A 25,665-nucleotide genomic window follows, 5' to 3' on the forward strand; every position below is an offset into this window, starting at 1 on the left:
TAGTGAAGATTTATTCATTGCAAAATATTGTTTACGACATCTCATGATGTCAAAATTGAAACTAAAAATATTGGTCATATGATTTAGTTATTTTTAATTTTTTTTTTTTTTTTTGGAAGGCCATAGGCGAGTTTGATTTGAATTTAGAGCGTCATAAACTTTATGTTACTGTTGTTCGAAATTTTTGATATATTTTTAGTTCGTGGTTAACAATTATACTAAAATATTTTTATTTGATAGATTCTTTTAATATTTTGTTTTATTTGAACATAAAAAAATCTTATGAAAACGGCGACAGGCCTCCCAGTGAAATGTTCCATGCTGAAGCCAACTAAATGCATGTGTCGTTACATTTCTTTCCTTCAGAAGATTTTGGTGTTGTTTTTGCGAGGAATCGACAAAAAACCTTCATTTCATTTTAATGAAAATTATAATTGAATGAAAACAATGCAATATCTTGGAATAATCTAATGCTAAAAACTTAAAAATTTTGGTAAATTTTTCTATGGACATTCATAAACCTAATCCTTGAATGCATTTCAATCTAGATTTTAGCTTCCATACAAAATTCTCTTAAAAATATACATAGTTGATCCAAGATCCAAGATCCAAGTCTTATATTGATTAATCCTAAAATATTTTTCGGGTTGGGGTCAAAATTCTGCTTTACAAAATTCTGCTTTCAAAATACTGATTTTCAAATTTTTTTTTTCAAAATTCTGTTTTTCAAAATTCTGCAAAAAATTAAAAAATAAAAATTAAAAAGCACGCGCTTTTTAACATTTTCCAAACGCTTTTTTAATTTTTTGCAGAATTCTTTAAAATCATCTTCTTGAAAAATGATCTGCTTATTAGATTACTTACCTTAGTAATTTGTCATTCTTTGAAATGAAATGAATACATTTGAAAATATTAAGAAAAGGTTTTTAATACTAAAAATTTCCGAAAATAATTCAAATTTTTTTAATTTTTCAAATAAAGATGAATATTCAAAAATTTGAATAAGAAAAGGAATATTTTGTATCAAACAACATCGGTTCCAATAATTTATAGAATTTATTTGAAGAAATCAGTCTATGCATTTTAAAAAATATTTGCGACACTTAAACAAAAAAATTTAGGAAAGTACCAATGTTGAATTACATTAATGAGTTGTATTTTTCTTTAGTCAACGCAAATGCTATTAAAAAAAAAAAAAAACAGAATTCGCAGAATTTTTTTGGTTAAGTATAATAATGGCAGAATTTTGAAAAGCAGAATTTTAAAAAGCAGAATTTTGAAAAGCAGAATAGAAAAAGAAAAACAGAATTTTCGTTAAAAAAGCAGAATTTTGAAAAGCAGAATTTTTAAGCCAGAATTTTGACCCGATCCCATATTTTTCATCTTTTAACCCTTTCGAACCCAAGCTATGAAAATCAATATTAAAAAATGTTTTTTCAGTATTATTGTGTCAAAAACATCACAACTAAGAAATATGTAGAGCAAAAAGTTATTTTCCAAAACGATAAATAGCACAACTAATGGGTTACTCTCATGTAACACGTAAGTAACATGCACTGCCTATGACCACCAAAAAAGTCGGACAATTGAGAAATAAGTTTTTATAGAACAACAAAACAAAACACTTTCTGGATTAACATTTTTATATTTTTTTTTTTTCAAAATTATGAAAATATATATAAAACAAAAAATGTTTGCAAAAAAATCATGTGTGCAATTCACATGGTAGAAGTGAAACCTTAAAAATTATTTTTCTTGCAAAAAATAAAAATCGAAAAAATTTACCTTATTTTTATTCCATCATCTTTAAATCTTTATCTTCTATATGGCAACCTAATAACTTAAATAATAATAAATTTTATATCATCTGATAGCTTTTTATTTCAACTTTTATCATGTTTCTACCATGCCTACAAAAAAAGTAAGAATTTAAGAATTAAAAAAGTAAAATTTAAAATTGAGGTATTTCCTGCACTGACTAATGGCTGGTCATCAGCAACAGATCTCCACACGTGTTTTAAGGTATTTTCACGTATTTAAATTAAATATTTTGTAACTTGTAGATCACGTAACTTGATATAACGTGTTTAGAAAAAAAAACATCTTTTTAACGTTATCTCAGGATTTTGAATATTAAATTAAATGAAATTTTGCACAATAATAGTTTATTTAATTACCTATCTACAGTAAAAATGTCATTCATCTATCTGTTAAAACAAAAACGTTATAATCAATTGATTTTTCCTGTCGCTTTTTCGTTTCATCTTGTTTCAAATCACTACGATACTAAATAAGTTTTCACTTCAAACAATTACACCATTAAAAAGCTTATAAAATTTCCTGAAGAATAAAGCCATACTTAATTTTTTATAATGCACAAAAAGTATAAAAATAATTTATTGAAAACAATAATTTTCATCAAAAAAAAGCGAAAAAAACAAGTAATTTTATTTTCTCACGCTATTAAAGGCATTTTTTTTTCTAACAACCTATACCATCTGAAAGCTTATTGTCCAAGCTCAAAATATATATATCGATCAGGTCTATGAGACATCTACAAAAAGAGCTAGAATTTTTTAAACTCGATGAAAATTCATCAAAAAAAGCAAAAAAAAAAACATTTATTTTGATGTTCTCATGCTATTAAATCAATTTTTTTGTTTGACAACTTATACAAAATTTTATTTCATGTGAAAGCTTATTGTTTCACCTTTCAACCATGTCGAATTTTCAGGCTGAGATTACGGTACTTCCTACACTGGTGGCTGGTCATCGGCAACAGATCTCCACAGGTGTTTTGAGGTATTTTTCAATTTTTTCAATTTAAGATTGTGTAACTTGTAGAACACGTACCGTTATGTGTGATATATATAAATAAAAGGTTATGTTATCAGCATGCGTATTAAAGTTAAATCAAATTTGTATGTCTACTAGATCAGAAGATATAACGTGTGTAGAAAAAGAACAGAACGAATTTTTAAATATATGTTACATGAGAGTAATACTAGTACCGAAAGGGTTCAGATTGCAATATAAAGCTCAAAAAAACTTTAGGAGTATTGTAGGTAGTTTCCAGTGACAAAATAATAACAAAATTAGAAAAAAAAAATAAATATGTAACATCCTTCTCTAAAAATCCAATTTTGCAGTTTATTAATTACTGTACCTACCATTGACTTTATTTCACACATTTTCTGCAATATTTTGACACCTTTTATAAGCATTGATCGCAACTGGACCAGTTTTATACTATAAATTTTATTTTTACTTCAAGATTCCCAAAACAATACATTTCTTAAATAAGAACACACCCATATAGGTAGAAACCTCATTTTCAATTCTTTAAAAAAAAACCATCCAATTATAGGTTTTTGACCTTTCCAAACAAAAATGTTTTGTTATTATTAAAAAAAAAAAAATTCTTCAACAGAAATAATCCTACAGCTGTTTTATGAATTTCAAATTTTCTAAAAAGAAAATCTTCAAAAAAAATCATTATTTTCAAAAGTATTTTCTTGAAGTTAATAGATGATTGTTTCATTTCTTTGAAGTTAAACAAAAAACACAAAAAATATGTATCCCGCACGCCACCTGTCACGTGTATAGAAGAAAATTCGATTGTTTTCCTTCAAACGCAAGAATGATTTTCAAAATTATTTATCTTAAATTGTTTAGTCATTTATATATCCAAAAACAAAAAAATCATTTTTAATATCTATTTTTTTTTTTTTAAATAACAAATTCTTATAAAAAAAAAACATATTTTCCATTTTTTCCTTCTCTCATTTTCTTTTAGTTTTTTTTGTTTTCATTAAAAACATACACAATCTATTCACACTAATACAACTTTATTTAGTTATAAATAATTCTGGCGAAAATTCAGCATTTTCCTGATGATCTCCAAGTATAGAGCTTTGGATCATGGCCAACAGTTAGCATTAGGGGATGCGCAAATACATATGCGCAATGGAAAATAAAATTCGCTTACTTTTGCAATTTCTTCCGTTCCGTAGTGTTTTTCGTTCTGCTTCTCAAAATGATTTTCACTTTTCTTTTTTTTTTCGATTTTCTTTTGATCATGTGTTTTACTCTTCTTCTCTGATCTCTATTTGTTTTTGTTTTATTTGTGTTTAGCAACATTTTAGATTGTAGAGGGAGGTGGGGGTATTTACGAAGAAAGGGTGGTTTCAATTTGAGTAAATAGAATAAAAAAATGAACATAAAATAATTCAAGAAACGTGGAAAGTAATGTTTGCGGAAGCTTAATTAAAGTTATCTTTGTAAAGTTTACTTTTGATTTTAGATTAGCAATCGTTGGATTTTGTTTGTGTGTATACATTGTATCTAATGTTTACACAGATAAAAATTGGAACTGCTTTGATTTTATTTGCCAAGGAAATATTGAAAATAATTGAATTTATTTGTTTAGGAAGTAAAAAAGCGGTTGTGCAAGTCTTAGTTTTTATTGACGCCATATGGTCTTAGAGATTTTAGAATTTTCTCATTAAATTATCTTTTTTATGTGTCTTGTACACGGAAGATTATTAAAAACTTAAAAATATAACTTAATTGACCTTGGTAAAAAAATATTAAAATATTACTTAATGAGTATTGAAAAACTAGTAAAGCATTTCTCCGTTTACAATTCATGTCATTCATAAAAATGATATTATGTTCCAATTTGTTGAAAGTCTTATCCATTATTCAATAGCTTTAAGGAACACCTTTTCAGGTAATAAAGACACCAATGTTGCAAAAGGCTCATTTGGCCCAAAATGATAGAAACTATTTGTATCTAAATGCAAAAAATGTTTCTTAAAGTTATACCGATGATACATCTATAATTTCTGTAAAGAAAATGGCGAAAATGTTATTGTGGGGCATCACTGAACAACGCTGTATTGAAAATGCGATTTTATAAAATCACCATTATTGGTATTACATTTAGATCATTATTTTACATAATAAAGCTTAGTGTTGTTTTTGGGGTCAAATACGTTGCCAATAATGAACTTTCTTATGATTGTACATTTTCAAGGAGGAATTAGAATTATTTTGATGATTAAGTTAAAATAACACAGACAATAAAACCAATCCAGAATTTTTTTGTCCATGGAAGTTATCATTTATTTTCTTAAGATATACAGAGTATCATCAATTTAACTTTTGCTCCATATTAACACTCTTCTTGGGTCGTTTAAAACTGCATCAAAGTACCATATCAAGGGGCACGGTAGTGCCCAGCCAAGTTCTCTAGCAACTTTGGCACTACACCCTTATTTACAGGAAACAACTCAGGCCATTTTCGACCCCCCTCTAACTTCCACACCAAAGATGCTAGAAATTTCAAACTCACTACATTTGTTGAGCTCGTCAACAAAAAAATTTCAGCCTCCTACGATGAGTAGTTTCTGAGATATAGGGCTTCAAAAATCGCAAAAACCGTAACTGACTCACTGACTCACTGACAGATCATCAAAATTATGGAGAACTTCCCGATATCGTAGAAACTTGAAATTTTACACGGTGATAGGACTTGTGGTGTATACAAAGGAAAAAATCGAAAATTTGAGATTTTTAATTCAGGGGGCGTGTCATCCGCCCATTTCCGCTGAATTTTCATAAATTATTATAGAGCACTTCTGATTGTCGTAGAATCTTGAAATTTGGTAGAATGGTGGAGCTGGTAGTTTACACAAAGGAAAAAATTTAAAGTTTGAGAATTTCAGGCAGGGGGCGTGGCAACCACCCATTTTCACTGAATTTTCATCAAATAAAGAAATTTTATATTCTACAGCCATACCTTGCAAAAAGTAGTGAAATCACAACAAAAACATTACTGTTAAAAAAATAGCCAAGTTATCCTATGTTGAAATTATGCTGGCACAAAAAGTACTGAGATGTAAAAGTGTACCAAGTTCTAAAGTTTGGGTTCAAATTCGTATCAATAAAATTTTGATTGTTTACTTGGCAATTTTTGAAATAACTTTAAAAATCGATGGTTAAGAAAAATTGTCAAGAGAACAATCAAAATTTTATTGATACGAATTTGAACCCAAACTTTAGAACTTGGTACACTTTTACATCTCAGTACTTTTTGTGCCAGCATAATTTCAACATAGGATAACTTGGCTCTTTTTTTAACAGTAATGTTTTTGTTGTGATAAATAATAATTCATAATATATTTTATAAAAAAAATCACAAAAAGTAGGTACGCATACGCCACAGTGACCAATAAAATAAAATAAAATTTAAAAAATTATATAATGACTTTGTTTCCCAATAACTGACTGTCAAAATTTTAAAATTATTGCTCATTCAAAATATTGCACTTGCAATTTCAGTTTAAGTCATAAAAATTAATTAAGGGAACTATAAAAAAATTACCTAACTACAAATAATGTTAGTACCTCAAATTCCAAATTAATTAAAAATAAATACTTCAACATTAAAAGCTAAAGTAGACGTGGCTTATTTAAAGATCATGTTTCAATTTGTTATGTTCAAACTATTGAAGGAAATTTTATAGTTAAGAAGAACAATATGAAGAAGTTATTATGGCATGGGGTTTAGGTCAAAACTCTTTAATTTCCAAAATTCGTGTTCTATAGGTACCTAACTTAAAATTATTAAAACTCAAAATTCTGTAGGTATTGCAATAGTAAAATTCTATATTCCAATATTCTGTGAATGAAAAGGAAAACAAATTGTTTTGATAATGCGCACTCTTTTTTTAGTAAAATAATTTTTCTTTTATCATTTTTACAGAATTTTTAATTTACAGAACCTTAGAATAAAAAAAAATTAAAAATAGAATCATACAGAAATTTGAATTTATCTACCTACAAAAGTTTGGTGATTCAAAATTCCGGTAAAGTAGTTTTCCGAAAATTGCTTTTATACTGTTTATTTATGTATGTATACTGCAGTATAAAATTGAACAATAGAACAACATTTCAGAAATCATATTCAAATAATGCAACCTACGAAAATTGTACTTAAATTTAAAACAGTTTGGAAGACTGTGAGGACAAGCAGTAAAAATTTGATTCAGCATTGGTTCAAATTTCCAACTTCCTGACTTTAGTGGATTAACTCTGGTTCTGGTTCATGATTGGAAATTGGACAGAGCTTAGTCTCCAATATAATGGTGATATTGGATTTTTTTAAATGCCTTCTATTATTTTTTACAGTTTAGACATCCCGAGAATTTGGTTGTTTCAATTTCTTTCTTTGTCCTGGAAAATTTTTAAACCAAAAAGTATCATTTACTGTACTACAGGCAATACTGATTCTAGTTTAAAAATGTCCCTTCCTTTTATTCCATGATTACAATCATATCTGATGGGTTATTGAAAATAAAAAATTGCAAATAATCATTATTAAATGGCATATTGTTGAGACTTCTTCAATCCGTCAATCCAATAATACTTTCTCAACGGAGTGCAAAAAAATATTAAAAATTAAATAAAGACACTTACGGATAAGATAAAATCTAATTATCTCTTAAAAAAGATACTTTCTGTAGAAAAATTTCAGAGGAAAATTGTTTTTTTTTTTGTTTGTGCTTGCTCTCTGTTAATTTTATTTCAAGGGCAAAGCAAAAAGTTTGGAATACTTTTTGTAAGATTGAGAAGCTGATAATCGAATTCATTAATCATAAAAATTATTATTTTTTGTTTCGTATTGAAGAAGTTATTTTATGTACCTAAGTGGTACATAATATCTTTGTATAATAATATAAATCAAATTTTCTAAATTCTATGACGAATCTAATTAACACTTCTTAATTGCATCAACAAAGTCAAAATGCATGTGTACGATGAATACAATTTTGTTGCCAAATTAATTTTAATAATTCGTCAAGGATAACATGCGCCATAAAGCATTTCAAATTAAATTAATTAAATCTTAATGAATGTTTAATGGTTATAAATGGTAAATTATTTTTAAAAGAAAACAAAAATATCTACATGAAAACATCTATTCATAATAATTTATGTATGTGAAATTAAATTAATAATATAAAATCTGTTATTGAAACAAAGAAAAAGTTGAAAAATGACAAATAAAAAGTATTTTCTATCGATTAAAAATAAAAAAAAAGGTTTGCTTGTCTTTGGAATGTCAAAACTTAAAATTAAAATAAGGTATCTACATATTAAATTTTTATTTTGTATTAAAGTAAAATAATAAACTCTGTATATTTGACTTTTCATTCAAATTCCACTTTTTTGTAAATATAATTAAAATTTATTGAAAAAGGATGCATTTTCCAAGAAAATCATTCTTTAATGATTGGAAAAAAAAATTAAATCGAAAAAATACAGCTCACAGAGAATACGCTGTAAATTTTAAACTTATTAACAAAAAATTATGATGACATTTCTGACAAAAACACGACCTCATCAAAATCGCCTTCGTTAATAAATCAAACAGAAATGAAATTGTATGCAAATTTATCTTTTTCCTCTTTCAAGGACTACAATTTGTTGACTTTTCAATATCGTTTATGGATTATTAATTTGTTTTATTTTTATATATGTATTTTTTTTTAAATTTATACTCACCTTTTTATTTTTTTAAAGACAATGTGTCAAATTGCATGATGCTGTATCTTAAATTTTCATTAAAATGAGCAAAATTAAATCAACAACAGCAAAAAAAAAATTGTCTTGCTTCTTCGAAAATGAATCAACACCCCACCCACATATTAATCGAAATTTTTGCTTACAAGAAGATTGAGTGGTAATGTGCTGGTCTCTTGGCAAAGAAAACAAAAATGTTTACATCTTAAGTGTACATTTGCATCCATTAGATACAAGTTTGATCTAATATATATGTATTTGGATGTATACACAAGGATATTAGGAAATGCGTGTCCCCATGTTTGAATTTATAATTTATTGGCTTGTTGCCCGATTTGTTTTGAAAATTATTTTTATCTGTTTATATTTTTATTTTTATTTATTTTTTTTTTTTTTGTTGAGTACGATAACTCGTGTTATAAATTTGAAAAAAAAAAAAAAATAATGCATTAAACATTTATTATCAATGTCTTACAATTGAAAAAAAGAACAACATTTTTTAATTTATTGCCGTATATTTTTTTTCACAAAAATTCCACATTCACACATAAATATTAATAATTTATTTCTACAATTCATAAAATATGTTATAATAAATAATGTGTATAAATAACGCATGTATATAACTAATATTTTATTATAGGTATATGTTTATGTTTTTCTTTTTCTAACTACAATAAGGATTTTTTAAATGTTTTTTTTTTTCCTTAAATATTGGTATTTTTTTTTTCTTAATAAGACTAGACTATTATTGTTTTATCTTTTTTTTAAACTTAAAAACATTTATATTTAAATTGTTTTTTTTTTTTTTTTTTTATTTATTTATTTTAAAATGTTTATGTATACACTTATTTGTATATTTCTATTTAATAATGATATTGACTTTTTTGATTTAAGTTTACGTATGACATGTATTTATTTTTGAATGAACTTTTGTGTAACAATGTTTTAAGTTTTCTTGATTAAGTATAATGATTTTAGATTTGTTTGATTACAAATTCGATTCGTTTGCAATGGTTTGGTTTTTCCAAATGTTGATTTTTAAAGTTATGAGGAAGTTTTTTTTTATTTTCTTCTCTTATGTTGTTGGTATGTTTAAAGATTTTAAAAATACATCATTTAAAAAAAAAAAGCTTATAGAAATGTGTTCACCTTATTAGAGGAAAATTAAATCTTTAATTTAGGATATAATACATTATTTTCAAGAAATAAGATGATGTTAAATAAATATGTAGATTAGTAACAAATTATGTTAATAACAAAATTTAAAAACTTAATGTTAACCATTTCTTTTTTGAATGATTTATTGCACTAAATAGTTTTTTTGGAGTTCCTAAAAGGTATTGTTTTTTTTCACTGGGTTTTTTTTAACAATGGTTTTGTCGTCTGAGTGCAAGTTGTGTCCAATTTAAAATTTATTTTCTAAAGCACTGTGAACATGAGAGCGACTAACGAATGAGCAAATAAATAAACAGGTGAGATTGTTTATATCGAACTAAAGCTCAAATTTTCAAAAAAAAAAAATATATGTAGGTATTTCGATTTAGAATAACAAAAAAAAAAGAGAAAACAAATTGTTCGTGTCACCAAATTTTAATTCTTTATGAATAATTTGTTTTTTTTCTTATTTAAGAAATTAAAATACAAATGTTAAAACTTGACCAATTCTAAGTCAGTTTATTTAAAAAAAAATACTATGTATTTCAAACATAAATACTTTATTGTAATCAAAAATAAGTCTCAATAAATCTAAATTTGAATTTGAAAAACATTTATTTTTTGATTGAAACTTTAGTCAGATTGCTATAGATTCCTACTATTTTATTCAGTTTTTGTTAAAAATTTCTTTAAAAATTCAGACCATCGCATTTGTTTGTCCATTCCGTAATTCGTTGTTCACACTTATGTGCACCACTTACGTAAAAAAATCAAAATGTAGTTTGTTTTATATTAGCCGTGTTTTATTGGTAACTCAGTACTTAGCTCAGTAAAATTTTACACGGTAAACAATAACAAATGATTGCTAAGGATAAAAAAAGTTTTTATTTGTTGGTTTACAGAGAAATTGTTTTTCTAAACGTATACATTTTTGGCCCTTCAACTATAAAGGATTATACAAAGTTTACAAAAGTAATCTTTTCTTGTTGATTACAGCATAAAATATTTACTCAGTAAAATACTGAGTACCAATAAAACACGGCTATTGTAAAATAAATGTATAGGTATTACCTAGGTTTCTTCAAAATTAACTGTAATTTTCAATCAAGCCTTTGGCATTGCAGAAATTTTGTATATAATTTGTAACAAATGTTATCATATTAAAGATTGCCAAAGGCGATAGCGAATCAAAAATATAAAATTATCTATTTTTTTTTTTTTTTTTCTAAAACTATAAAAAAAAGACCATGGTAAATTTTACATTTGACTACTTAAAAATACCGAAACCTAGCTTAGAATGAATTTATAAACTAAGAGTTTTAATGATTCAATACTTTGTATTTTTTGTCCACAAAAAATTAATTTTGATTTTTAAAATATTTATAACTGTGACTGCAACAAAAATTTTCGGAAATTTGCTCTTAAGGCAAAAAATTCTGTCTATTAAATAAGCCCTTAATTTATTAAAATAATTGTATAAAAAGAAACATTATCCTGAAGTCGATGGGCATCAATAACTTAGGTATACCCGATGATATTGTAAATGAAAATAATGAGAAAATTTGAAATTCGTATAAAAATACAATGGATGTTTCATTGTCAGCAAATCAACGCAACGCCTTGTTCCAGTGATTTTTTTTTTCAAAATGAGAGAACTTAGTTTGGTATTCACCGTGGTAGATTTTACGTAGGTAAAGGTCTTTGCTAGAACTATCAAATTATATCCTTAGGTATTGAGGCCTCTTCATCATTAAAATTTTCGAAACTTCTCCGAAACTTTACGAAAAAAAAATTTTTTTAAGATACATAGACAGTTATTTATAATGACCGGTTTTGTGTGCAAATTATAATAAATACATGCAGGGTTCCCAGGTTGATATGAAAATCACCATTTTTGCCGATTTTCTTAAACGAAAGGGATAAAATAGGGGACGTTTTGGTGTTAAAAAAAGGGGATTTTTATTTTGAAAACCTGGGAACCCTGAATACATGTAAGAACTTTGGCATTTTCCTGTTGGAGCAATGTTGTGGCACAAATAAATCTATTGAAAAATGCAAATAGTTGATTGCAACAGTTTTTCACTAAACAGCATCGGTACAAAAGTACAAGTTGATTATATGCTTAAAACATTTCCTTAAAATTTTGTTTAATCAATAAATGTATGATCAAAATAAAAAAAATTAACACAAATCTTTACTTTCTGTTATTTGTATAAAATCATCTTCAACTTTTTTTTCCTCTAACATGATTAAAAGTACCAATTTTTTGGGTATAATCAAAGTGAAGTTATTTTTTTTTTTTTTAATTTAAAATGAAGCCCATAAGTTCATATTAAATTTGTTTTGTTCAATTTTCTTATGACAAAGAATTGTGGTAACTTCTTAAAAAGCAAGATACAACTATAATTTGTTTAATTTAAAGAATGCACAATACAAAGAAAATTGAAAAATAAAAAAAAAAAATAATAATCAAAATCGATATAAAATCTTAAAATTAAATAATATAAATAATATTATTATTCGTTGACACAGTCTCTACGTTGCATTATTTTAAATAAAATATCAAAAACAAATACTTTAATTATTATTTAAAATTTTTCGATGAAAAATAATAAAAAATTTGCAATTTAAATTTAAATTTTTTTATTTAGATATTTATCTGTTTTTTTTTTTCAACAGTTAAATTGTTATTTGATTTTATGGAAGACAAATTCCTTTATTAGATTATTTATATGTAACTTTTGAGAAATTTTTCTTCTCAATATCGTTATGAATATGTATAATTCTTATTATCTTCAGTTTTTTAATAACTTACAAATTAAAAAAATAATTCAAATAAAAATCTGTTATGACTTATACAATAAACACAAAAAATAAAAATTTTGCACAAAAAAAAATATCACATATCCAAAATTTTACTTATCCTTAAAATCCTAAAAGCTGAAAAAAAGCAACACAAAAATGAAAAACCACTTCCTTTCACATCTCGGTTGAAATTGATTCCCATGTTTGCTAAAAGTCATTCTCGATAAAAAATATAACTAAAAAGGATACTCCAGTTTTCTTGTAGCATTACATTTCACTTTTCCGAGAGAATTTATCCATTCGAATGGTGTCAAGTTGAATTTGAACGACTATAACAACTCGAAAGCAGAAAACAATTATTGCAGCAGCAGAAGAAGATCATCAGCAAATCCAGCACCACCATCATCGTCATCAGCCATCAGCAAGTTTAAGGTCCTTTTTTTATATTTTCTTGTATTTGTTCTTTTTCTTAAGCTTTCACCCCCCCATTTTTCAAAACTAACCCACGACAATAGTGTATCCGGTAACCGGTGTTATGGCACTTTCAAAACACTCTTTGTTCCTCATTAGTGCATTGTGTAAGTTTTCAATTGTAATGGGATCCAAATGCATTGTATACCGCACGGAAAAGAGCAAAGAGCCTTACGTTTTTTTGTATTATCCTTTTTTTTTTAAACGAAAATAACTGTGCGTGACTTTGGGGGTGGTTGCCTTTGAAAGGCATAAACGTTCACAATTAATTGGGCCAAGAAGATAACACCAAACAGGATAATTAGCACCATATACAGGAAGATATCTCGCATCATTTTGAGCACTTTAAAGGATCTTTTTGAGAATAATAAAATGATTTTTGGGTGATGTCCTGTCAATTATATGGAAAATGTAGCAGAATTAGGTTTCATTATCATATAAAAATAATCACTTCGTTATTTAAAAATGAGGTGACTTTTTATGCCAGGATTAAATTCAAATATCACAAAAACAACAACAAAAAAAAAGTAACCCTTACTCTGTGAAACAGAAGAAGGATTCAACCAGCAATAGCAACGACAGCATTCAAATGCGCTTTGCTTTCATTCATGTTGAAGAAAGGATTTCTAGAAAACTTCTCATGTGGAGGATATATTCCTTTTTTTTTAACTTTTATTTTTTTTTCTATTTCGTATAGTTACTTCCTTTCAATCGTCGTCGTCGACTCGTATATCCTTAAGTCTCGTTGCACAAACAAGCGAAATAAAAACATTCACATCAGGTATATATGGAATTAAACTAGGATAAGAGCGCGACAGGTAGGAATACAGGAATAAATTATTATGACAACAACAACAAACAGGACTAGCAACAAATATATCCGCGAAGGAAAAATAGTATACGAAGAAGAAAGATTTACCGCCGTTATGAAAATTGTAACTGCCGGTATGTCGGTTCGACTACTACTGCCAGGTAGTGGTTGGTCTATGATAGATAAGAGCCACAATGGCAGTAAATTCTGATTGTAGCAGAATGCTATTCACAGAGAGGGGTTGTTTTTTTTGTGATAAAATATCCTTCATGAGTCATCTATTGGTGTTGTATCGGTCCTTTTACTTTTTTAGAACAGTTTTCAAAAAGTGACGTAGCAAAGTTGTTTCGAACGCAAAACAGGATAAAGGATTTTTATTGATTTTTCTTATATTGAGAATGCAGGGTGATATAGATGTAGAAAAACAAAACTAACGAAATTTTAATTTTCTAAAAATATTCTCGAAAATTTTTGAAACTATAAAATTTTAAAATGTTTTTATTGGATTATTTTTCAAATTTGTATTCTTGTTCATTTGATTAAGGAGTTTTATCAACACACATTCAATAACTATGAAAAATAAATTAATATCTAATCTTATATTAAGAAAATAAATTTACAAAACCCTGCTTTTGACATTTTTAGTGCATTAGACATCTTATCTAAGTACAATCACTATAATATTTTAACTTAAAAATTCGCAGAAACAGTTTTTTATGAAATATTAAAGCAGGCATCCCGAAAAAATTCTACATAATTAAATTTTTGAACATCAAAACAAACACTACAGAAATAGAAATGAAAAATTAAAATATAGAAAAAGGAAAAATTATATACGCAAGAATTGTATTCTATTCTGAATGAATCTGAAACCTATGATGGATGTCAGCTAAGTGAAACCGAGTATGACGTAAAATGGAGAGCGTAGCAAGAAATTTAATACTTTCAATCAATTTATTAATCTGTTTACAGCGTAAGTACCGTTGGCCTTTCAATTTGCAGGACTCATTGTTTTTCCCTTTTTACAGTTATAAAAAAATTATATGAAAAAGTTGAACTACAATAGTATACCTAATACGGGACGCAGTGCCGAATCTTTTATTTTGGTGCTTACAGAACAAGGTATTTAAAAAAAAAATGAATGCTTAGATGAGATTCAAAAACGTAAAGTAATGATAGAGATAAGCAATACCAAAATCATTTCGATGATAGGTTACCTTGTTTCGATAGACAAACAACACTAGCAATAATTGCCATTTATTAATAATTTTGTATTGCTTTATCAAAAATGAATAGCATTAGAAAAAATTTGTCCCTGTAAACCAACTATAGGTCGTTTCAAATCAAAAGTCCCATGGAAAATTGAGCAAAAATAAAAAAAAACTCATTCGCTTACTGGAAGGAAGCATTTATGAGGCAGCTGAACTTTTTCTAAAATTACGATAAAATAACGAAGAACAGTTCTTGATATTCCTATTTTAATTAATTGATCCGTCTGTGAGATTCACTGGGTTAGCCTCAGAAAGCGGAGGCAAGTCTCCCGAGCTTGCATCACTTCATATCCGCGGGCAATACAAAAAACATACAATTTTAATTACTATTTATCATTTGAAGGCAGTTGGGATAACTTTGCCGAAGATATTATTATAGGACTAGGTGAAGATGGACCAGAAATGTCCAGTTTATATGATAGCAATTCATAACTTAAAATTCTATTCACATCTTTTCATTTGTATAACTGGGCAGTAAATATCTTATTTTTATTTTTCAATTATTTTGGAGTCGTCACCATAGAAATCATTAATAAACAAATTCAGATTTTTCGTTTGTTTATTTTGTTCTCTAGCATTTCTTTCATTCAAACAAGCATGATTTGTTGTTATTTTTGAGTTGATTTGTCGCAATGAGCCAATAAAATTGAGTTTTTTTGTTTATTTGCTCTCAATTTTATTGGAAGGGAGAAAATTAACTCAGAGTCAGGACTTTTGATTTGAAACGACCTATAATAAAAAACTTTTGTTATCCTAAGCAATCTTTTGTGCTTATGTCCCTCATTTTATTGAGCTAAGTACTCATCAGTAACAAAAAAAAAAAAAACACACGACTAATGCTGTGTCAATAAGTTAAAAGAGCTTAAGTCAATTTTTATCATTTTTCAATATAAGCAAATGAAGTTTGTGGACCAGATTTTTTTTACTTTTTTTGTTATTACTTTTAAACTGTTGCCGCTAAACCAACAATTTTTTTTCTGGGTACAGGCTTGTTATACCCTTAATTTTCATATGTATATTTTTTCTTGAAAACGTTCGGGACGGCCGTTACATTTGAAAAAATAACTTACTTTGACTTAAGTATACAATTTTGCAGACATTTCAAGGAACAAAACAGCTTATGTTACTTAAGCTGTTTTGCAAAATTGGGTTTGGTTCAAAATGCATTTTTTTAAAATGGCTTGAGTCGACATAAGAACACAAATGGTTCACTCGACCACAAGCGATGAATATATTTGAATTCAAATTGTCATATTAGCTTATGTCATGACTTAAGCTTCACAGTAGTGAACTCACAGCAGTATGGACGATTTTATACATAAGCTATTTTCCAAATGCAGTTTTTGTCCAAAAAGACTTAAGCTTCTATGATTTTTTTTTAAATTTAACGATTTATATTTTGCGTAGAGAAATGAGACCCAGACTAAAACAAAGCTGAACAAAAGGTGAACATGTTAAGCAAATAAAATCGATTTTCACTTATGTCAACATTAGCTCTTTTAACTTATTACCACAGAATGAATCTTATGTTGGTCAGCAAAAAAGTCCGAAAATACTATTTTAACTTGATATTAGGCATTGGTTTATTACTTGAAAAAAATACTTTTTTTACATAGTAACTTATTAATTGTTTGTGATATAAAATAAGACATAAATACCAAGAGTTTGTGTCTCACCCATTTTGTATACTACAAATTGTTTCCATTCAAGAGAACGATAAAAATCCATACAAATCCAGTACTCTTTTCTTTTTTTAATATGAATAGCTAAATGCCAATTTTTCAATAGTCACAATAGTCTGAAAAACCTCAGTTAGAGCTAATTCCCAGGAATATCTATTTTTCTTATATTGACATTAACTAACAATCGAGCACGTATTTTAATTTAAATAAGAAGTAATCTGCAAATTATAGCAAGAGAGTTTTCCAAAAAAGTCACATACAAACGAAATAATTCACTTATCGTCATTTTACTTTTACTTGCTTTTTGCGTTGATAAAATAGTACTAACTTAAAGTTACCTTAACCCAATTTATTTTAAACTTAAATGCTATGTTTTTCTCGCTTATTTCTAAAAAGTAAGCATTAGGAAATGAGAGCAAAATAGTTTTCAAAAACATTCTGTAGAGAGTAGAGCCCTAATAACTAATTCCTATTTACTTAAAAAAAATCATATTTGTATACAAGAGTGCCACAGACCTCATCAAATAAGATTACGTCATTTAATTATTTTTTAAAAGGTAAACGGGTGAAGATAAATTAGAACTCAATTAAAAAGTTAAAGTGACCTCAACTCCATATGCGTTTCGCCCAGGTATGACAGTGGACTCATCAGTTAGATGCTGTCATACCTTTTTAATTGAATTATATTCAATCACTCCGCTTAAAAATAAAAATCATTATTTTTTCACTTTGGATGAATTAGAACTGCCTGTAGATACTGCATTTTTAAAAGTCCACCAACCGCTGGTTGCTGGTAATAACTTTACAAAAGTTAGAAACTCACTTTTTTTCAACAGAAAAATTAAATTATTTCGCACTCTGTAGTGAAGTTATGAAGGTATTTACCGTAAAGTTAGTCCTCTGTCCCATTATTACCCTTCAAACATGTGCAACTTCCACCTGTATAATTTGTGTTCATTTTCAAAACGAAGTTAAAATTAATGCAGATATATGCTCTAAATTTAAAAAATAAATTGATGTTTATCCCTTATCCCTCTTCGGTGCTACACTAAGTTCATTATTGTATTATTTCCTGTGGATATATGGCTCTGCGCCAATTTTGTCGATAACGCAATCTATTTTTATAAACAATTTTGCAAAATTTTCGAAAAGTAAAAATACATAACAATTTTTAAACTCTTACCAAAACTTAAAAGCTGAAACACAATCACGCTTTAGGGCGTCGCTTCGTTGCGTTACGTTGAGAAATCCTCAAAGCGCGCTTCTGTCACTTTGACTTTGAACAGCTGATTGCAACATAAAATCTGCTGTCAAATAAAAAAAACACAGTCACTCACAAAATTATTGGGCCAAGTCTTTATCTTGATTTAATTGTGGAAAAATGAAAAGGATATTAATGTGTTTAAAAAATGCATAGAAATTTGTTTATTCTTATATCCTATAGTTATAAAAACAAAACCAATCAAAATATATTGTTTTTAACAATAAAACTCAGTCTAAAACATCATTAAATTTTTTTTGTTTTTAATACGTAAATTGTTTTGATTTAAAATATCTCGATGTCGTTTTTTTGTGCAAAATCTATATAGAGAAATTAAAAAACACACATAGTTTTGCAATAATTTATTTTTTTTTATTCACATTTGGCGCAATAATAATGTGGGTGACTGTAACTATGTCTGTTTAATGTCAGAAAGCGAGCAAAAGTTCAGTCTGGTTGAACTTTTGCTCGCTTTCTTACGTTTCCTTACGTTTGTCAAAAAAAGCGTACGTAAGAAAAGCGTCATTGTGTGAGGATACACAGATTTCCTATAGTTGAACTTTTCGCAGTTGTCAAAATCGACGGCAAAGCGTGATTGTGTTTCAGCTTTAAAAATCATTTGAATAATTGTTTTAGTTTTGTTTTTAGTTGTTAATGGTAAATATCTTAAGATTCACAAACCTAATTTTGTTTTGCTTAAAGTTTAAGAATTCTTAGGCAAAATCTAATAAGAGCAAACGATTTTGATTTTTTTAATTTTTTTATTCCAGAAATCATATAGTGGAAATGGAAAGCGTTTAAAAACACATTTTACTAATATATAAATAAATTTTTTTTTACAATTACATACATATATTTTTTTTTATAAAACTAAATTCAAAATATTTGTGCATTAACAGCTTTTACGAAAACAGAGTATCAAATAAAAAGTTCTAAAGCGCTTAAAATAATTGAAGCATTTGTTGTAAAAGATTAAAAACATTTTTGTGCGATTTTTTGACCTACCTACACTCAGAGAACAAAATAGTTAATACCGTAGTTAAATAGGTACTCGAATTCTCCAAATTAACTATTAAATAGTCAATTATACTATTCAAAAAGTTATATGTGACTATTTAAATAGTCAATAATGACTATTTTAAAATAGTTATCCTGGTTTTAACTATTAAAATAGTTATTTTTTATCTCTGTGTTCTAACTATGCAAAATTTTATTTTCCATCGACATAAATTGGTATCACCTTTTTAAGTAAGAAAACAAAGTACATAATATATTCCCTTTCTATTCTAGGTGGAATATTTTCTGCAAAGAAAAAGAGACAAATAATTGTAGATACTGTATAATTCATTTCTTTATATTTTCAAATTTATCGTTATTATCTTCAAACACTTAAAACTATTGAAAATATGTATTTTATTTCTTAAAATGTACTGACAAAATTAGCAAAAAAAATTTGTTTTAATTTTTCTAGACCACATGAAATTTACCTTTTCCTATCACCCTGTTCATAACTGTACCATAACTTTATGACAGCTGTCAAACTGACAGCTGAAACAGTTATACACTCTATTCACTTCTCAATTTTTCCCCATCTTTTAAGTCACTGTTAAAATTTCCCATTCTCTCTCGCATCCAACAATCCCACTTAAATTGTATTCCCTCCCTGTCAATATCACAGTGAAAGATAGTAAAAAATGTAATGAGAGTTTATGTATCTATACTACACATCCACCATAATATCCATTCAGTTTGTGCATTGACAGATTGAAGCTCGGTTTTTATATTGTGGAACGCCAAGTAGTAGATTTTTGTGTTGGTTGAATTCTTTTTTGGACGTGTGAATTTTTTGTATTTATTTATTCTAATAAATAATAAAGAAATCCTTTTTATAGAGATTAAAAAGTGTGATAGTGTAAACTCCATCACTGCCTGGAAAAAATCCAAATATTTTCATTTCATTTTGCTTGTAAATGTACGAGTACTTGTAGTTAACGCCCTGGAAAAAAATCACTATTTTCTTCTTTTTTTGTGTTCCATAATTCTCCTTCTATTTTCGCTCAAATCTAAAAGAAGTGTCAAATAATTAAAATTGAAATAATTCTTTTGGAAAAAAAGAATCTAAAGTGAATCAAAAAAAGTGACGAAAGGATTAAATAAACACAAGAAACAAAACATCAATAAATTTATTCTCTCGAAAATAATGGAGGTTAGTTTTTTTTTCACTTCTTGGAAGTACATACATATCTTTTTTCTGTTTTCTATTTCATTTTTTTGTATTTTTGCTTGTTTAAGAATATTGCTCCCATCTGACATTGAGAGGGCTAAAAATATCTTTTATCAAAACATAAAAATGTAAAAAAAAGGTGTTTCTTTCTTTTCCCTAACACAAAAATGAATCTTTTTGGATTCGTATTTATGCTAATTGCGGGTGTGACTCAAGTGGGAGCATTTTGTGTCTGTTTTTGTGAGATACTTTTGCATCTAATTAATTTTGACATTTGGCCATAACCTTTATCTTGAAGATAATAAAAGAAAAAAACAAAAATTAAAATAAGATTTCCGTCAGCATTTTGGAGTGAGATTTAGAAGGTCTTCCCTCAGATTTAAGTTTGGGTGGAAAAATCATTACAGAATGACGGCATCATGGTGATTACGTCAGTTTTTCTTGTGTTCTTTTTTTTTCTTTCTCAGCTGTCACACGATAAGTGTCAGAGTGAGTGTATTTTTTGTCTCTTTCTTTTTTAGTTGGGATTTTATACCGGATGACATTTTATGTCAATAAAAAAAAAGCCACCCCAATTTTATTTATTTATCTTTTATTCATACACCAAATACATCTTTTGAATAAAATAAAGAAAATTCGTCTAAAAATGAAGTCATATAGTGGCTGTGGACATGGTTATGTCATCGAACACACAAATTTTTTTGTATCTTCTCTCTTCTTTTATTTTTAAGTAATTTTTGCATTTTTTGTTTACCTTTTGTCTCGCACTATCTTTTTTTCACCGGGGGGGAAATTAATTAAGCCGCACACCTTCTTCTCTCGTTTTTATAATCGTTCTCAGGTGCAATGCACTGTAATTGTGCAGGCACATCATTAAATTAAAATACAACAAAACAAAAAGTTCTATCTATAAAAATAGCAACAAAGAATGAATGAAATGGGAAATTAGTGTAAGCATGCCCTAGAAGTTTATATATAGTTCCGCCACTACTACAACTGCCGCCGTCTTTATTTCGATGACGCCACAAAGTCGTTGTACTGTAGTTGTAAGGCCATGGTTTGTCTTTTTATTTTATTTTTTTTTTTTTTTATTTATTTGCGAATATTGAAGTAGGTACTATCCATAAGGGAAACTATGGAAGGAAATTTTTTTAAGTTTGAGACAAGGATTTTTGAGCAAACAAAGATTGTAAAGTGTATGTTTGACTATTAGTCTGCTCATGTGTTCATGCCTTAGTATATTAATGGACTTAAGAACCTTTTTTTTAAAGCAGTAGATTCTTCGAAAACCTTTTAAGTTTCGACAAAATTTTCTTTTTTTTTTCTTAAACTTCAATTAAAATTCAACTTTGGCATGTAGTAAAAACATCATTTTTAGATTGGATTTGATTTCAACTTTTCAATTATTAAAAAGGTAAAATTAACCATAAGTCAAAATAGGTACATATCATAAAATATTTCAAATTTCAATTTAACTTTTCAGTTGTTTATACATGTACTTGCTACTTGCACAACCCTTTGGCTATTTCAAAAAAGAAAGAAATTTCACAGAATTTCATGAGTCAGAGCAATAGTCCACTTAAATTTCCTGGATTTAAACGTATTTATTTTGCTTGAACAAATGTCACAAAGTAAAGTTTATTTTATAAAAACAATCAAATATTTTTCGTAACTTTAAAATTGAGACAACTTTTAAGCTCAGTTGTTGTTCGAAAATTTTTCGATAGGTAGGTACCTACGATTAAAATTTAATTTCAAAAGAATTTTTGATTTGTTCACAGAGAAAATAAGATGAAGCTCTTTTTAAATCACATCTTAGGTAACCTACATGCATGAAATAAAAAGATTTGTAAAAAAAATAAATGAAATCCATTTAAACACTAGGTACTAACATAATAATTAAAGTTTTGATTTCATATTAATAAGCAGGGATAGGATGTTGTGGAATTGGCCTTTTTTCTTGCTTAATCCTACGACATTATAGATTAAAAACAAACACGTTTCACGTCCCCCTCGTGCCAAATATATGTATTTTATTTTGCCTTTGTTTTGCCTTTTCTTTCGTTATTGCTTTTTTTTGCTGTTATTCTCCTGTTATTGCCTTTTTTTTGCCTCTTCCTATGTTTTTTTATCTTTTTAGCGTCTTTAAAGTAATTCCTACACACAAAACACTCAAATATACAAACAAAAAGATAATTTACTCAATATATTACTTTCTCAATATAATCAGCCCTATCGAGGTATCCGTTCGGAGAAATTTTCTATCGAGGTATCCGTTCCGATTGACATATCGGAGAATCTTCCGATGAAACTAGGCGCCTATCAACGCATTGCGATGAAGTGTGTTCAACAAAGATTTTTTGACAGTTGGGCTTTGAATTTCATCGGAAATTCTCCGACATGAAATAGTTGCGGAATATTTTAAGAAAAGTGGAATTTCACAGAAAGAAATATAAAAATGGAAATAGCAAGAGAGGTTGGTTGAAATTAAGAAGACTTGAGCATAACAAGGATTTTTATTTATTGAATAAATCGCGCTGACACATGTGTCAAATGAATGCGATTGTATACTTTATTTTTTTGTTCAGAAGTGGATACCTTGAAAGATATGTAAGTTCCGATCGGAACGGGCCATCGTTTCTCCGAACGGATACCTCGATAGGCCTGAATATCCATATTTAGTATTCACTAATTATCCCACACAAACAAATTCGAGTGAAAAGATCTACCTATGCAACTTGTTTGTCTGCTATTGCTACCATTTATTGCCTTCTACGTTCTATTGCGCGGCCGGCAACCGACACGTTCAAAAGCTAACTACTCAAGCTAACTTACGCCTAGTACGCAGCTGAAGCGAAACGAAAAATTTTGAAGTCTCCAAAGTCAATAGCGAACATATTAAAGAAAAAATACTACAAATAAGAAAATTCAAGAAAAAACATCAGAAAATAAGTCTTAAAGCAAAAACAAAACAAATTTAATTTCGTGAAAATTTCGTATGGAAATTTTTGTATGGAAAATTTCGTTTCGCTTCAGCTGCGTACTAGGATTTGCTCAATTTACAATATTCATGTATGCATATCGTCGCCCTAGTATTTAAGTGCCGTATACGGCATTTTTTGATTTTTAGTTAATATACATAGTTAAAATTTATCCTTTCTACATACATGTAATTGGACATCTGAAATTCGTTTACTATTCAAAATATTTAAATTTTTGTCCAAAATGAGTTTGCCGTATACGCCATGAAAATCAGAAGTTTCTTTTGTTCACACACGTTTGTACGTCAAAAAAAACATCGTCGTTTGTACGTCAAAAAAAAATATCGACGTATGTATGTCAAAACAATTCTCAAAATTTTCATAAATTGCAATAAAAATTTTGACATATATGCTAAAATTTGGTGTTTACGTCAAACAATACGTAAATATCTCAGCAACGAAAAAAGATAGAAAAAATAATAACTGATTTGAAAACAGCACCCTCGAAAAAAAGTGCTTTAATTCAGCTCAACTCGTTTCTACAGATATAGAGAATTCTTTTAGCCCCTTTAAAGTACTCTTAAAGGACAATCACAGGCGCTTGTTACCTGAAATTTAAAAAAAATCATGATTGTTCAAATTACTACAATTAATTTTTATATTTTATTTCTTCTCTCAATAAATGCCTTTTTATGCCTTTTTGGGAGTTTTATTTTGCCTTTTTTAAGTTTTTAGGTCCACAAGATCCTATCCCTGTTAATAAGAATTTTATTCTTAAAAAAATTTATGTGTATCGCCTAAAAATGAAATTAGTTTCCATTAACTTTTTTCATAATTTAAAAAAATTTAATTTTTTTTAAATTTTTGAATAAACGCAGAACAATAATAATTTATTTTGAAGGTATACAAAATGAAAAAAATTTGTATGAGATTTGAAAGCTTTGTGATAGTTAAAGCAATTTTTAAAATCGTTTTTATTAAGAGTTAGCATGTGCCGTTGAAAATGTATATATAAATTTGTTGCTTAGTGAAGTGGCCAATTTTGTTGTTTTATATAATGGGTCCTTGTGCTCCGCTAAGCGAAGGTCTTTTGCTAAATGAAGCTGATTTGCTAAGTTCATGGAAAAGATTTTAATGTCAGGGTTGTAAGAGAGTTAAACTTCTTACAAAAGTATTAAATAAAATCTTTTGTTCTCTACCAAGGAATAATTGCATAACTTACTAGCGTCTTAGTTGTCTTTTATTTTTCTAACTATTTTGGTGCTGAGTGAATCCTTGGATTTAATCCTTGACGTTTCCACTACACTAGCACTAGCTCACTACCTCCTGCAAGTGCCTAACTTTAAAATAGTGATACTCTTCTTTTTTTTTGCCGTAACGGTCTTTCCGTAGGAGTTTACATTCGAAATGACTTTGTACAGAAATTTAACCTCTGTTCAGATACGAAAATTAATGTTTTTAAAATTCAAAATTCAGAAGGATCAAATCAATTACACAGCCACACAAAAAAAAATAAAAGTTCTGACCTGGGGTTGCGGCTAAGTTTTTCATATAGTTTTTGGGTCACTGAATCCGAATCCGAAGTCCGTTTCGCAACATCACGTCAGGTTTTTGAGATAACCTCAAAAAATGTCACGAAAACAAAAAAAAACTTTCTCTGATCTGGATGTGCGAATATGTTAATCATATAGTTTTTGGATCGCTGAATCAAGATTTGAAGTCAAATTTGCCTTATCACGTCAGGTTTCTGAGATATCCTCAAAAAAATGTCAAAACCAAAAAAACTAAATTTCTTATCTGGGATTGCGTCTAGGTTTTTCATATAGTTTTTGGGTTGCTTAAACCGAATCCGAAATCTATTTTGCCGTTCCACGTCAGGTTTTTGAAATACCCTCAAAAAATGTCAGAAAAGAACTTTTTTTTTTAGTTTAGACATTTTTTGAGGATATTTCAAAAACCTGAAGTGATACGCCAAAATAAACTGCGGATTCGGTTTCAGCGACCCAAAAACTATATGAAAAACTTAGTCGCAACCCCAGATCAAAACTTTTGTTTTTTTGGTTTTGACATTTTTTTGAGGATATCTCAGAAACCTGACGTCATAGGGCAAAATTGACTTCAAATCTGGATTTAGCGATCCAAAAACTATATGATTAACATATTCGCACATCCAGATCAGAGAAAAAAAATTTTTGTTTTCGTGACATTTTATGAGGTTATCTCGAAAACCTGACGTGATGGAGCAAAACGGACTTCGGATTCGGTTTCAGCGACCCAAAAACTATATGAAAAACGTAGTCGCAACCCCAGGTCAGAACTTTTATATTTTTTTGTGTGGCTGTGTTATTATTTATGCTGAGACCATTGCTGAGTTAAATTATTAAATTTAGCTTGCAAACGAACCTACTTGGG

At 27.9% G+C, this 25,665-nt stretch overlaps 1 protein-coding gene across 8 annotated transcripts in view; it reads left to right on the top strand.

The window, feature by feature from the left end:
* The window catches only part of LOC129915632 (tropomodulin), a 175,792-nt gene that overhangs the window by 52,728 nt on the left and 97,399 nt on the right, over positions 1 to 25,665 (top strand). The window contains exon 1 of one of the 8 annotated variants that reach the window (XM_055995260.1): positions 19,559 to 20,254. The exons of the other annotated variants lie outside the window; for them this stretch is intronic. Coding sequence (XP_055851235.1) covers positions 20,249 to 20,254 — 6 coding nt within the window. The 5' untranslated portion in view covers positions 19,559 to 20,248. Of the gene's footprint in view, positions 1 to 19,558; positions 20,255 to 25,665 lie in introns of those variants that run through there. 8 annotated transcript variants of the gene reach the window in all.

This window comes from Episyrphus balteatus, chromosome 3, assembly GCF_945859705.1.
Source record: "Episyrphus balteatus chromosome 3, idEpiBalt1.1, whole genome shotgun sequence".
NCBI classification, from domain to species: Eukaryota; Metazoa; Arthropoda; class Insecta; order Diptera; family Syrphidae; genus Episyrphus; species Episyrphus balteatus.